Source organism: Odocoileus virginianus, chromosome 14 (genome assembly GCF_023699985.2).
Source record: "Odocoileus virginianus isolate 20LAN1187 ecotype Illinois chromosome 14, Ovbor_1.2, whole genome shotgun sequence".
Taxonomy (NCBI): Eukaryota; Metazoa; Chordata; class Mammalia; order Artiodactyla; family Cervidae; genus Odocoileus; species Odocoileus virginianus.
Window position 1 is genome coordinate 53,562,266 of NC_069687.1, and position 13,406 is coordinate 53,575,671.

At 35.9% G+C, this 13,406-nt stretch overlaps 1 protein-coding gene across 2 annotated transcripts in view; it reads left to right on the top strand.

Annotated features, from left to right (window-relative positions):
* CWC27 (CWC27 spliceosome associated cyclophilin) overlaps positions 1-13,406 on the top strand; it is a 221,697-nt gene that overhangs the window by 10,348 nt on the left and 197,943 nt on the right. For both annotated transcript variants that reach the window (XM_070476747.1, XM_070476748.1), the window contains exons 3-4: positions 9,417-9,529; positions 12,880-13,023. In XM_070476747.1, the coding sequence (XP_070332848.1) occupies positions 9,417-9,529; positions 12,880-13,023 (257 nt within the window). The remainder of the gene's footprint in view (positions 1-9,416; positions 9,530-12,879; positions 13,024-13,406) is intronic.

Below are 13,406 nucleotides of genomic sequence, written 5' to 3' on the forward strand. Positions count from 1 at the left end.
TAGTTCTGTATTATCTTTTTTCTTCAATTGTTACTTCCAACCAGTGAAAGTGAAAGTTGTGAAAGTGACTCAGTTGTGTCTGACTCTTTGCGACCCCCTGGACTGTATAATCCATGGCCTTTTCCAGACAAGAATACTGGAGTGGGTAGCCTTTCCCTTCTCCAGGGTATCTTCCCAACCCAGGGATCAAACCCAGGTCTCCCGCATTGCTGGTGGATTCTTTACCAGCTGAGCCACAAGGGAAGCCCAAGAACACTGGAGTGGGTAGCCTATCCCTTCTCCAGCAGATCTTCCCCATCCAGGAATCGAACCACGGTCTCCTGCATTGTAGGTGGATTCTTTACCAACTGAGCTAACTTCCAACCATTTCTCCTCTTTTCAACTCCAATTTACATATCTGATTGTCTAGTGGACTTTTCTGCTCAAATCTTCTACTGTCAGCTGCAACTCAAGTAGTATGAAACCAAATTTACCAGTTTTTTCCCCAAACTGCCTTAACTGTTACCCATGTGATGGTAATTGCCTCTTATCTGGTCTTCCATTTTCTCATCTTTGATCTCTTTACCCTCACATTTAATTCACCTGGTAGTTAAATCCTCAGACAGCTTGGCTTCCTAGTTTTCCAACTTCATTTTTCATTGCACTGAATAACCGTGTGGTTTCAGCTGACTATTACCTTTATTTCCTGAGCAGGTCCTTCCCATTTCCATTCTTAACCTCCATTTCCTGAAATCTTCTCATGTTGTCATGTACCTTTTTGGAATACTTTCTCTTCCCTTCTTTTTCTGTTCAAAGTTGACCCACTCATTCTTTTGTTTTTTGTCCATGTGGTATGGCTTTGTGGGGTGTTAGTTCCTTGACCAGGGCCACGGGTAAAACCTGGGGCCCCTGTAGTGAAAGTGCCAAATTCTAACCACTAGACTACCAGGGAATTCCCAATCCACTTTTTGATGTCTATTAAAAATTTTGTTTGCTCCATAAAGCCTCCCATCCAACGTTCAGTGATGATATTATCAATGTCACTAGTAACTCCTAGATTTGAGTAATAAAGTGACTGTCTGTCTTTTTAACAACCTTTACAGAATTACATTCATTTAAGTGGTTTCCCCTTTAGAATATTCCCTCTTAGAGTTAAATATCCATAACATTTATAACATGTTGACTTTCAGTACACATTGCATGTAGTTTCCGGTATCTCCAGTGGTGGCAAATCATTGTCCTAAATTATATCTGGTTTTTAGAAAAAGAGAAGGTTAATCAAGGTATCAGAAAGCAGCACTCTTGAGTCTAAAGCACGACGTGAAAGGGAATACAGAATAACTAGTAGTAGGATGCAGTGAGAGCTCTCCAAATAGATAATTGGAGAGAAAATTACCAGTGGAAGATTTAAAGACTTAAAAACACCCAGACCAAAACAATAAAACAAAACAACCTCCTTTAGCGCCTTAAAAAAGAAAAGAAATGTTGAGCTGACAGAAAAGAAAAGGAGAAAAGAAGACATCTGTAAAGACCATTATTAATAATTACTGTGGCAGGCAGGAAGGAAATGGAGTCAGACAGGTAGTTCAGTCAGAGAAGCCTCAAATAACTGTCTGCAGAGCTGAGAAACACAGTAGACAGAAAAGTCAGGTTTTTTTTCTGGAAAGAAGTTTGAAGAATATTAAGCTCAAGTTTTACAGAGGCGTGAAAGTATAAAAACGTCAGAAAGAATAAATGGTAAATTATAATCCATGACCAGGTGAATAGAAGAAACAGAAAACATCTGGATATAATATAGCAATGAAAGAAGAAGTAAGGTTCTTAAGTTAGGTGATGATGAAACTTAATCGCAGCATCAATAAAATTATTTTCCTATTTATGAGAATACAAGTAGAAAGAAAAAAGACAAGGAAAATAATAAAAAATAATTAGAGCAATTCTTTTAACTGAAAGGGTGAGAAATAGAATTATTATTGCAAAGGTTAGCAAGAAATTTGAGAAAACTAAATAAAGATGGTCCTGAATGAATAAAGTCAGTTTTAAAAATTTAATTCAGAGGGCCTCATTGTAATTCTCTGATTATATGATTTAAACAAGTCACAGTATTTCTAGATCTTACAATGGTCATATCAATATTAAAAAAAAAGGCCATGGTTTCCAAAATGAAAGAGCAAATGAATAGACACAAGCTAGTGGGAGCACAGCCTCAGATGCGGTCATCAACTGAAAGGGTGTTCACGGTTTAAGAGAAATTCTTTTTTTTTTTTTTCATTTTTATTGAGGTATGATTGGCAAAAATTGTATACATTTAGGTTGTACAACATGATTTTTTTAATAGTGTACAATGTGATGATGTGATATATGTACACATTGTGAAATGATTACTGTAATCAAGTTCCACATCTGTTACCTCACGTAGTTACTTTTGTGTGTGTGTGTGTATGTGGTGAGAATATGATATGTACACATTTCTCGTATACACAATACTGTTAATAGAAATTTCTAGTATACAATAATCAGCATGCTGTGCACTGGATCCCCAGAGCTTACTCATCTTTTAATTGAAAATTTGTATCTTTTTGACCATCATCTCCCAGCCTCTGGCAACCATCATTCTACTCTCTGTTTCTGTGAGTTGGACTTTATTTTAGATTCTACACAAAAGTGAAAAAATTAACTATTTGTCTTTCTGTGTCTGGGGGTAGTTTTGTTTTCTTTATGAAAACAAAAGATTTACAGTTACACAGACTTAATATTGGATTTCAGATCTCTGCAGGATAGTTAGGTGAACACTGAAAAGAGTGAAAATGTTATGGGAATTCTCTGGTGATCCAGTGGTTGAGATTCCGCCCTTCCAATGTAGAGGGTGCAGTTTTGATTGCTGGTTGAGGAACTGAGATCCCACATGCCATGTGGTGTGACCAAAAAAAACTTTTTTTAATGAGTGAAAATTTTAAAAAATTACAAGTTTAAAAAGTGGGTTAAAGAAGACGATAACAGAAGCTTGTTATGTTTGGTAATTTGATTAATTCTCCTGAAAAATGAGGAAGAAATAAAAGAAAAACAAAGTGGGGAGTAAAAAAAGAAGTGGATAAGAAAATCAAAATTTTTATACTGTATGTGACAATTTTTTAATTAATTAATTTATTTTTATTTATTTTTCCTTTATTTTTATTAGTTGGAGGCCAATTACTTTACATCATTGCAGTGGTTTTTGTCATACATTGAAATGAATTTATGTGACAATTAACTCTTCTGAATTTTTACTTCAGCCCTGTCTCCTCAGTGTCCATGCTTCACCATTATCCTCTTCCTCCTTTAGCAAGAGCTTTAAATTCTTTAGAAGTTACAAACGTTTAAGTATATAGTAAGAGGTTAAAAGAAACATCTATACAAAACTTAAATACTTGTTTTAAAAAACCCAAGAGGCTAAAATAGAGAGCTCATAAAGGAGTTTTAAATTAAAAGTTACTAATGATAATAAGAAGTAAATACACAAAAAAATTCTAAAAGAGACACATATACATGATTTTAAATGCAGTATAAGTTCCTTTATGTGCTTGAGCAGAAATATAATTAGTCAGAATATGTTGTTATACCCATACATGGTTATAGCCAGAAACACAAAACTTGATGACAAGTAGCAGACTCAGCATCCAAATAGAAACTCCACTTTCTATTTGAGATGCAGGTAGATTGTTTTTTTCAGCAGTGAAGAAAGTTCAGGAGGATGTTATGAACACACATAATGAAATAGTAAAACCACACATAATGAAATAGTAAAACCTCTTCAAAATGCTAATTGAATTATCATTCAATTAAACATTTAAGAAGGACATCAAACATTTCAAACAGCAAGATCTTTTATAGCACATGATGAGCTGTAACTCTAAGTGCATAGTTCAATGTGCATGCATGCTTGCTGAGTTACTTCAGTCGTGTCTAACTCTTTGCAGCCCTATGGACCATAGCCACAAGGCTCTTATGTCTGTGAGATTCTCCAAGCAAAAATGTTGGAGTGGGTTGCTATGCCCTACTCCAGGGGATCTTCCTGACTCAGGGATTGAACCCCATGTTTCTTAAGTTGCCTGCATTGGCAGGTGGGAAGGCAGGCAGAGTTCAACAGTGATTATTAATAAATTACAAGGAAGTGGAAATAATGGATATAGAAATTATGTGGAAATTTGGAATTTAGGCATGATAGAATACAAAATTAGTGAAGAGAATCTATAGAAAATTTATACTCAATATATATACTGTTATAATAATTTCATTTATCCAACAAGAATATAATTAGGAAAAGAAAGAAAAGTTTAAAGTTAAAATCTTAACATCACTGAAAGACTTAATAGGAAATACAAAAAAGAAAGATGTGTAATTTTAAAATTTGAAAACACAAGTAATAAAGACCTCTTTCATTTCCCTCTTTCATCATCTCAAATAGATTGCTGAGTCTTAATAGATTCTGTTCTAGAGAATTCTTGAATCTGTGTGTCTCCAGATAAGCCATAGGTGTGTTTGGATTGGACAGCAGTTGCTCTCTATCCAGCCTTGTCACCTACTGGAGTTTAAGTGATCCTTTGAAAAAGTAAATCTGATCATGTGCTAAAAACTGTTGCTTGCATATTATGGGCATGATGGATTATTTTTATTTTTTGATGTAGACTGGGGTATTCAAATTTAAATATGGATTTGTAGAATTTAAGTGGAAATAGTAAAGCTTGATCTCACATCTATGTTGAACTTAAAAATTTATAGGTTGTCTCCATATTATTTAATCTTCAGACTAGTGCTATGAGTAATTTATATTGTTGGTTTCATAATTAGAAAATTATATGGGCAGCATGTTGACTATTGCGTATTTGGAAGTTGTTAAGAGAGTAGACCTTAGAAGTTCTCAGCACAAGAAAAAAATTTTGTAACTGTGTGGTGATGGATGTTAACTAGATTTATTGTCTGTGAACATTTCACAACATATGAAAATATTGAATCCCTGTGTTGTACATCTGAAACTAATGTAATCTTGTACATCAATTATATCTCAATTTTTTTTTTTTAAAGAAAATTGAGTTTTAAGGTTACAACCAATGAGAGGCAAGACTTAACAATTCCTAACTGCAATATACATTGTTAATCAGAGTAAATGGTTACTTAGGAATACAGGAGAAATACTTTTAGACTTCTTGGTTTTTACAATTCCTGTTTGTATCCAAGGGAATTTATATGTGCTTGGGAGTTCTTATGATTGTAGTGCAGCAGTCTTCACTCAGAGAATGGATTGGGGAAAAAAATTCAGTTAATCTTTCTTTCTATTTCTTCCAGTCCATCCCCCAAACTGGATACAGTTGTTATATTACAGGTTACTTTTTTGAAATGTGAGTTTTATTTCCAGTTATAGCTTGCTCGTGTGAAAAATTATGAGGGTGCCTGTGAGCAAACCACAGTATTATAGTACTTTATGAATTATGACAAACCATAGTCATGTTTTGGCTAATAAAGTGTCACAAAGTACTCATGTAATTGGCATTTTATGGATTATGTCAATAATTGTATCAGTACAATGCCTGGTCCACAGTAGGCACTTGATAAGCACTTGTTGTTGAATGAGTTGGGTTAGTTCAGTTTCATGTAATAGAAGACTCAACTCAAAATGATTTAATTAATGGAGACATTTATCATTCTCTTTGATAAGAAATCTGGTGTCAAGACCTCAGTAAAGTCTTGAGGGAACTGTGCTCTTTCCATCTCTGTTTTGCAGTCGTCAGCATGTGGTTAAATTATAGCTGCACTCAATAATTGACTCCAGCTCAATTAAGGGATCATATATGATCTCTCTTGTATGCTTATTAGTGTATTTATATATAAATATAAATAATTTCTTTAATCATTTAACAAACTTAATGAGAGTCTAATTTGTTGTTTAGACCCTAAGTAATGTCTGTCTCATTGAGACCCCATGGACTGCAGCACACCAGGCTTCCCTGTCCATCACCAACTCCCAGAGTTTGCTCAAACTCATGTCCATTGAATCAGTGATGCCATCCAACCATCTTATCCTCTGTTGCCCCCTTCTCCTCCTGTCCTCAATCTTTCCTAGTATCGGGGTCTTTTCCAATGACTCAATTATATTTGTGTTGATTACTCATTTTATTTATTGAATGTTTCTTGAGAAGGGTGCACTAATGGTGCTAGACCTATAATCAGTGAGTAATTTTTATATATTTTGGGTTTGTATAGTGTTTGTATAAGTTAATTTTCTATGGGGAGATGAGGGAGAATTAAGAAATAGGGTATTTATGAAGGTTTCTCAATCTCCGGCACTATTGATATTTTGGCCTAATAATTCTTTGTTGGGGGGGCTTTCTGTGCCTTGTGGGATGTTTACAAGTCTCCCTGGCCTCTATCTACTTGATGCCAGTAACATCTCCCGTGTGTGACAGCCAGATATTTGCAGGCATTGACAAATGTGTGCTACAGAGAAAAATTGCTGCTCCTTCTACCCCTAGTTGAGAACCACAGATCTATACCAAAACCTCTTCAATTTTTATTTTGAAAATTATATCCAGAGTTTGAGAGATTCCTCGAAGTAGATACAAAACAACCAATACTATGGTTTCTGTAGAAACTGTGTTAGATATTTTATAGTAAGTAGGGAAGAAAAGATTTTGGTTTAGGAGCCTATTTAACATTCTGGGGGAAAAAATCTTGTGCCCAGTTGTGTTAACTCTAACTGTAGATACACTGAGTTTTAGATATGGATAAATTTTTATTTTATTAGAGTATGTTAGTTTCAGATGTACAGAAAAGTTATATAGGTAAATAGATTCAGAGTCTATTCCATTATAGGTTATTGCAGGATACTGAATATAGTGTCCTGTGTTATCCACTGATCCTTGTTTATTTTTTGTATAGTAGTTTGTATGCTAATCCCAGGCTCTCTTTTCAAATTAAGTTTTGGCTCTGCTGGGTCTTTGTTGCTGTGTGTGGGCTTTCTCCAGTTGAGGCAAACAGGGACTGCTCTCTAGTTGGAGCGTGTAGGCTTCTCATTGCAGTGGCTTCTCTTTTGTGAGGCATGCGATCTAGGGCACATGGGCTTTGCTAGTTGTAGCTTGTGGGCTCCAGAGCACAGGTTCAGTAGTTGTGGTGCATGCCCCATGGCATGTAGGATCTTCCCAGATCAGATATCGAACCCATGTCCCCTGCATTGGCAGATTCTCAACCACTGGGCCACCAGGGATGTCCCCAAACTCTTAATTTATCCTTCCTCCACCCCCTTTTCACTTTGGTAACCATAAGTTTGTTTTCTACCTCTGCTAGTCTATTTGTTTTGTAAATTAGTTCATTTATATCATTTTTTAGATTCTCCATATAAGTGATATCATACATACTCTTGACTTCACTTAATATGATAATCTTTAGTCCATTCATGTTGCTCATCATCCATTCATGAAATGTAGATATATATATTGATAAATGTGTATGTATATATTGCTATATTTATCTATCAACCATATTTTCTTTATCCATTCATCTGTTGTTGGACAGTTAGGTTGCTTCCATGTCTTGGCTATTGTAAATAATGCTGTATGGACATTGGGGTGTGTGTATCTTTTCAAATTAGAGTTTTTGTCTTTTCTAGATATATGCCCAGGAATGGGATTGCTGGATCACATGGTAACTCTATTTTTAGTTTTTTTAGGGAACCTCCATACTGTTCTCCATAGTGGCCACACCAATTTACATTTCCAACAGTGTAAGAGGGTTTCCTTTTTCTCTACACTCTCTCATTCTTGACATTTACACCATTTATTATTTGTAGACTTTTTGATGATGGCCATTCAGACTGGTGTGATGTGATACCTCATTATGGTTTTGATTTGCATTTCTCTAATAATTAGTAATGTTGAGCATCCTTTTATGTGTTTGTTGGTCATTTGTATGTCTTCTTTGAAGAAATGTTTATTTACATCTTATGCCCAATTTTTGATTGCGTTGTTTGGTTCTATTAAGCTGTATGAACTGTTTGTATATTTTTGAAATTAATCCCTGGTCAGTCTCATCTTTTGCAAATATTCTGTCTCATTCCGTAGGTTGTCTTTTCATCTTGTTTATAGTTTCCTCTGCTGTGCAAAAGCTTATAAGTGTGACCAGGTCCTATTTGTTTACTTTTGCTTGTATTTTTATTTGTTTTGGGAGACTGAGCTAGGAAACCATTGTTATGATTTATGTCAGAGTTTTGCTTATGTTCTCTTCTATGAGTTTCATTGTGTGATGTCTTATATTTAAGTCTTTAAGCCATTTTGAGTTTGTTTTCTAAGTTCATTGATTTATATGCAGCTGTCCAGATTTCCTAATACCACTTCCTGAAGAGACTGTCTTTTCTCCATTGTTTATTCTTGCCTCCTTTGTTGAAGATAATTGATCACAGTGTTTGGATTTACTTCTGGGCCTTCTATTCCATTCCATTGATCTATATGTCTGTTTTTGTGCTAAGACCACATGTTTTGATTACTGTGGCTTTGAAGTATTGTCCGAAGTCTGAAATAGTTATGCTTCTACCTTTGTTCTTTTCCCTCAGGATTGCTTTGGCATTTTGGCATTTATATTTTGCATATAAATTTAGGCTTCGCAAAGAGTCGTACACAACTGAGCGAATGAATTGAACTGATCTAGTTTCATGAAAAATGTCATAGATAATTTGATAGGGATCACATTAAATGTTTAGATTGGTTTGGGTAGTATGGCCACTTTAACAATGTTAATTCTTCTAACCTACAAGTGTGGGATGTCTCCATTTTTTGAATCATTTCTGATTTCCTTTATCAGTGTTTTATAGTTCTCAGTGTATAGGTCTTTCACCTCCTTGGTCAGGTTTATTCCTAGGTATTTTATTTTATTTTTTATTGTGGTTTTAAAAGGGACTGTTTTGTCAACAAAAAAGACAAAAACCACATGGTCATCTCAGTAAAGCATTTGATAAAATTCAGTGTTCATTCATGATAAAAACTCTTATCAAAATGGGTATGACGGGAAATATCTCACCATAATAAAAGCTGTTTGTAACAAACCCACAGTCAGCATAATACTCAGTGGTGAAAAACTGGAAGCCCTCTTGCTAAAATTTGGAACAAGGCAAGGATACCCACTCTTAGCACTTTTATTCAGTAGTATTAGAAGTCCTAGCCATAACAATTAGACAAGCAAAATAAATAAAAGTTATCAAAAGTGGAAAGGACGAGGTAAAATTGTCATTATATGCAGATGGCATGATACTCTATGTAGAAAACCCCAAAGACTCCACACAAAAACTATTCGAACTGATAAATGATTTCAGCAAGGTAGCAGGATACAAGATTAACATTCAGAAATCTGTTGCATTTCTTTATACTAACACTGAAATGACAGAGAATGACAAATTCTTTTTTATGTTCTTCCAGCATATTATGACAACACCATATTTCACAGAGTTGTGCCTGGCTTTATAGTCCAAGGGGGCGACCCCACTGGCACAGGGACTGGTGGAGAGTCTGTCTATGGGGCCCCCTTCAAGGTGAGCGTGAATTTTACAATTTATTTTCAGGTCAGTTTGGATTGCTTAATTGAAATGATTGAGCCCCAGAAGAAAATGCATTTTACATTAGTACACAAAATTGGGTCTATAACATATTCAGGATTATACAGAATAAGTGCAGCACTTATCCCATTAAGCTTTCTTTCTAAGTTGTCTTATCACAGAGTTTTATGCTAGATTGAATTCAGGTGGAGCTAAAAGTGGTAATGAGAATAATGTGAATCAGAGAAAAGACTGTATAGCATTTTTCCTGATATCTGACTATCTGATCTCTATAACTTTGCACATGTAAAACATTTCTAGAACATTGCATATACCATCTGATTTTAAAACATTTTATTTTAACAATACATAGAATTTATATTAATTGACTTGAGCCGCTATAAAAAAGTACTTCTGACTGTGTGGTTTAAACAGTAGGAGTTTATTTCTCACAGTCTGGAGGCTGAGAAGTCTGAGATCAAGGTACTAGCATTCACTACCTGTGAAGTTTCTCTTGCTGGCTTGCAAATGGCTGCCTTCTTGCTGCGTCTTCACATGCTGGAGAGAGAGCATTTTAGTGTCTTTTCCTCTTTGGTACAGTCACACTGGAGGTTAGAGTGTCAACATGAACTCCAGGAGGACATAATTCAGTCCACAGCAGAATTCATTTTAACCTGTACGCAGTAGACCTTTGTAGCACAAACTGCATGCCTTAATAAGAAATCACAAAATGCATGCCATAACACGGGGAAATAGAAGAAAGAAGCAACATAAAAAATGTTAGAAAGGATGTAAGTTTTAATCAAAAATAGGTCAATGCTTTGTTAACTGCTAACATAGATCTAAAAAGAAAGAGTTAATGTCATATTTAAGATATTAAGGATAATGGTGGGTTCAAGTAAAGGCTACAAGCTAGGTTATTTATCAATCTTATGGTATCAATATTATGTTCTATTAGTAAACATCAGTAGCTCTTAAAATATGTGAATTTTTAAAAACTTCACACTTACACTAAAAGGATAGTGTCTGGAATTTCCTTTAATTTTATACTGGGCTACTATATGACTCTTGAGAAAAATACTTGAACTGTTTGCTTTAATTTTCAAATGATAATGGCCTTTAGAGCATGTGAAATAGTTTAAAAAATCTCAAATGTCACTGTTAGACTATTTTATATGTTACAAAATTGAGATATCTCTTTATTTTAGAGCCCCATCTGTTAGGAAGCATTCCTTTGTTATTTGGTTAACAGAGTAGCTCTTTGTGACAATTCCTTTCTAAATGGAGATTTTTGCTTGTTTTATTCAGGTAATACAGTTATGTTGGTAAAGTTTTAAATTGATTTTGTGTAATTTGGGCTGTGCTGGGTCTTTGCTGCTGCGTGGGCTTTTCTCTAGTTGTGGTGAGTGGGGGCTACCTTCCTTGCAGTCCGTGGGCTCAGTAGTTGCAATAGCCAGGCTCCAGAGTGGAGGTGCAAGAGTTGTGGCCTACCAGCTTAGTTGCTACATGGCATGTGGAATTTCCCAGGACCGGGGATCAAGCCTATGTCTCCTTCATTGGCAGGTGGATTCTTTACCACTGAGCCACCAGGGAAGCCTGGTAAATTTTTCAGTTAGGTCATTTTTAATACAGTGTATAGAGTCACGATCTTTTGAGTTTAGATCTCTTGAGAAGAATTTACTAAAGGAAAAGAACTTTCTTTTTGAAAAGCATTCATTATAAAACATGTCTATATTATAGTGAGTCTAGTATCAGGTCTTCTGTTAACTAAGTGACTGGTGTAAATGTTAGGTAGCCCTACCCTAGCAAGAAAACCACCTTAGAATGGCTTGCTCCTGCTTTTTTGAAAACTGGCAAATGGAACCAGTGCTAGTTCAAAGAAATTTCAACTTAAAATTTTAAAAAGCATAGTAAAGCACCTAACACAATCACAGTAGCTTCCTTGAATTAAAAAAAATAAGAAAACAGTTGTTTCATGACATTCAGAAAAGGATCAAGAAGAGAATAGTTGAAGCTTCTGAAGTGAAGTGAAAGTTGCACAGTCATGTCCGACTCTTTGCAACCCCATGGACCGTACAGTCTATGGAATTCTCCAGGCCAGAATACTGGAGTGGGTGGCTGTTCCCTTCTCCAGAGGATCTTCACAACCCAAGGATCAAACCCAGCTCTCCTGCGTTGCAGGTGGATATTTTACCAGCTAAGCCACAAGGGAAGCCCTAATAATTAATTCAGATTTAATAATGTGGCTTAATTTTTAAAGTGAAAGTGAAAGTCACTCAGTCATGTCTGACTCTTTGTGACCCCATAGACTATATAGTCCATGGAATTCTCCAGGCCAGAATATGGAGTGGATAGCCTTTCCCTTCTTCAGCGGATCTTCCCAACCCAAGAATTGAACTGGGGTCTTCTGCATTGCAGGCAGATTCTTTATCAACTGACCCACAAAGGAAACCCATTGAAGCCTCTATAATGACTCAAAAGTAGTTATCCTGGAGAAAAAAGAAATAGACGGTTCTGAAAGCTTGGAAGGAAAGTTATGACCAACCTAGACAGCATATTAAAAAGCAGAGACATTACTTTGTCAACAAAGGTCCATCTAGTCAAGGCTGTGGTTTTTCCAGTGGTCATGTATGGATGTGAGAGTTCGACTGGTGAGCGCAGAAGAATTGATGCTTTTGAACTGTGGTGTTGGAGAAGACTCTTGAAGAGTCCCTTGGACTGCAAGGAGATCCAACCAGTCCATCCTAAAGGAGATCAGTCCTGGGTGTTCATTGGAAGGACTGATGTTGAAGCTGAAACTCCAGTACTTTGGCCACCTGATGCAAAGAGCTGACTCATTGGAAAAGACCCTGATGCTGGGAAAGATTGAGGGCAGGAGGAGAAGGGGACGGCAGAGGATGAAATGGTTGGATGGCATCACTGACTCGATGGACATGGGTTTGGGTGAACTCTGGGAGTTGGTGATGGACAGGGAGGCCTGGTGTGCTGCGGTTCATGAGATTGCGAAGAGTTGGACATGACTGAGCGACTGAACTGAACTGAACTGAACTGAAAGCCTAGATGGCTTTGAGGGATGAGAAGAATAGGGAAATGTCTCAGAAATCCATTCCCCTTGAGTACCCTTTCTCAGTGTAAGTAGGCAACTTCCCACAAAAAATATGTGTTTGAGTATATTTAGAAGACAAAGGTGAGTAAAGTCAAGATTAGTAGATTGAAGATACTGTAGATATTGGATTTGATTATATGTGAAAATCAGTAGAAGTTGTGTAACCTTTTTTGTTTGCTGAAATATGAAGGGCCTAATAACTGAGGACATTCACTAAATCTTTTTTTTTTTAATGCTTCAGGATGAATTCCACTCACGGTTGCGTTTTAATCGGAGAGGACTGGTTGCCATGGCAAATGCTGGCCCTCACGATAATGGCAGCCAGTTTTTCTTTACCCTGGGTCGAGCTGATGAACTTAACAATAAGCACACCATCTTTGGAAAGGTTTGTATCCAGTTATCTTAGGCTTCTATGATGTATGTGATCAACTTACCTAAGAACTGCCTTCATAAAAATACTCCCTAGGATATTTATTTATTATTTCTAAAAATGGTGAAATGTTCGTATTCCTGTTATAAGGCACTGTGAGGGACCACCTGAATTTTTCTGTGTGTGTTTCAGGCAAGTCGTTGATTTTTAACTTGAAATTTTTATTTTTTCTGAAATTGTTTTAATCATTATTAACTGCTATGTCGCTCAGCTGATACGTTTTAATGTTTTTAGAAAGACATTTAGGTAGTAACATTTAGTAGTTTAAAATTTATTTTGTTAATAATGAATTCCCTTCAGTTTAAAGTGGAAGTTGTGTTAACATTTAAACTGCTTAC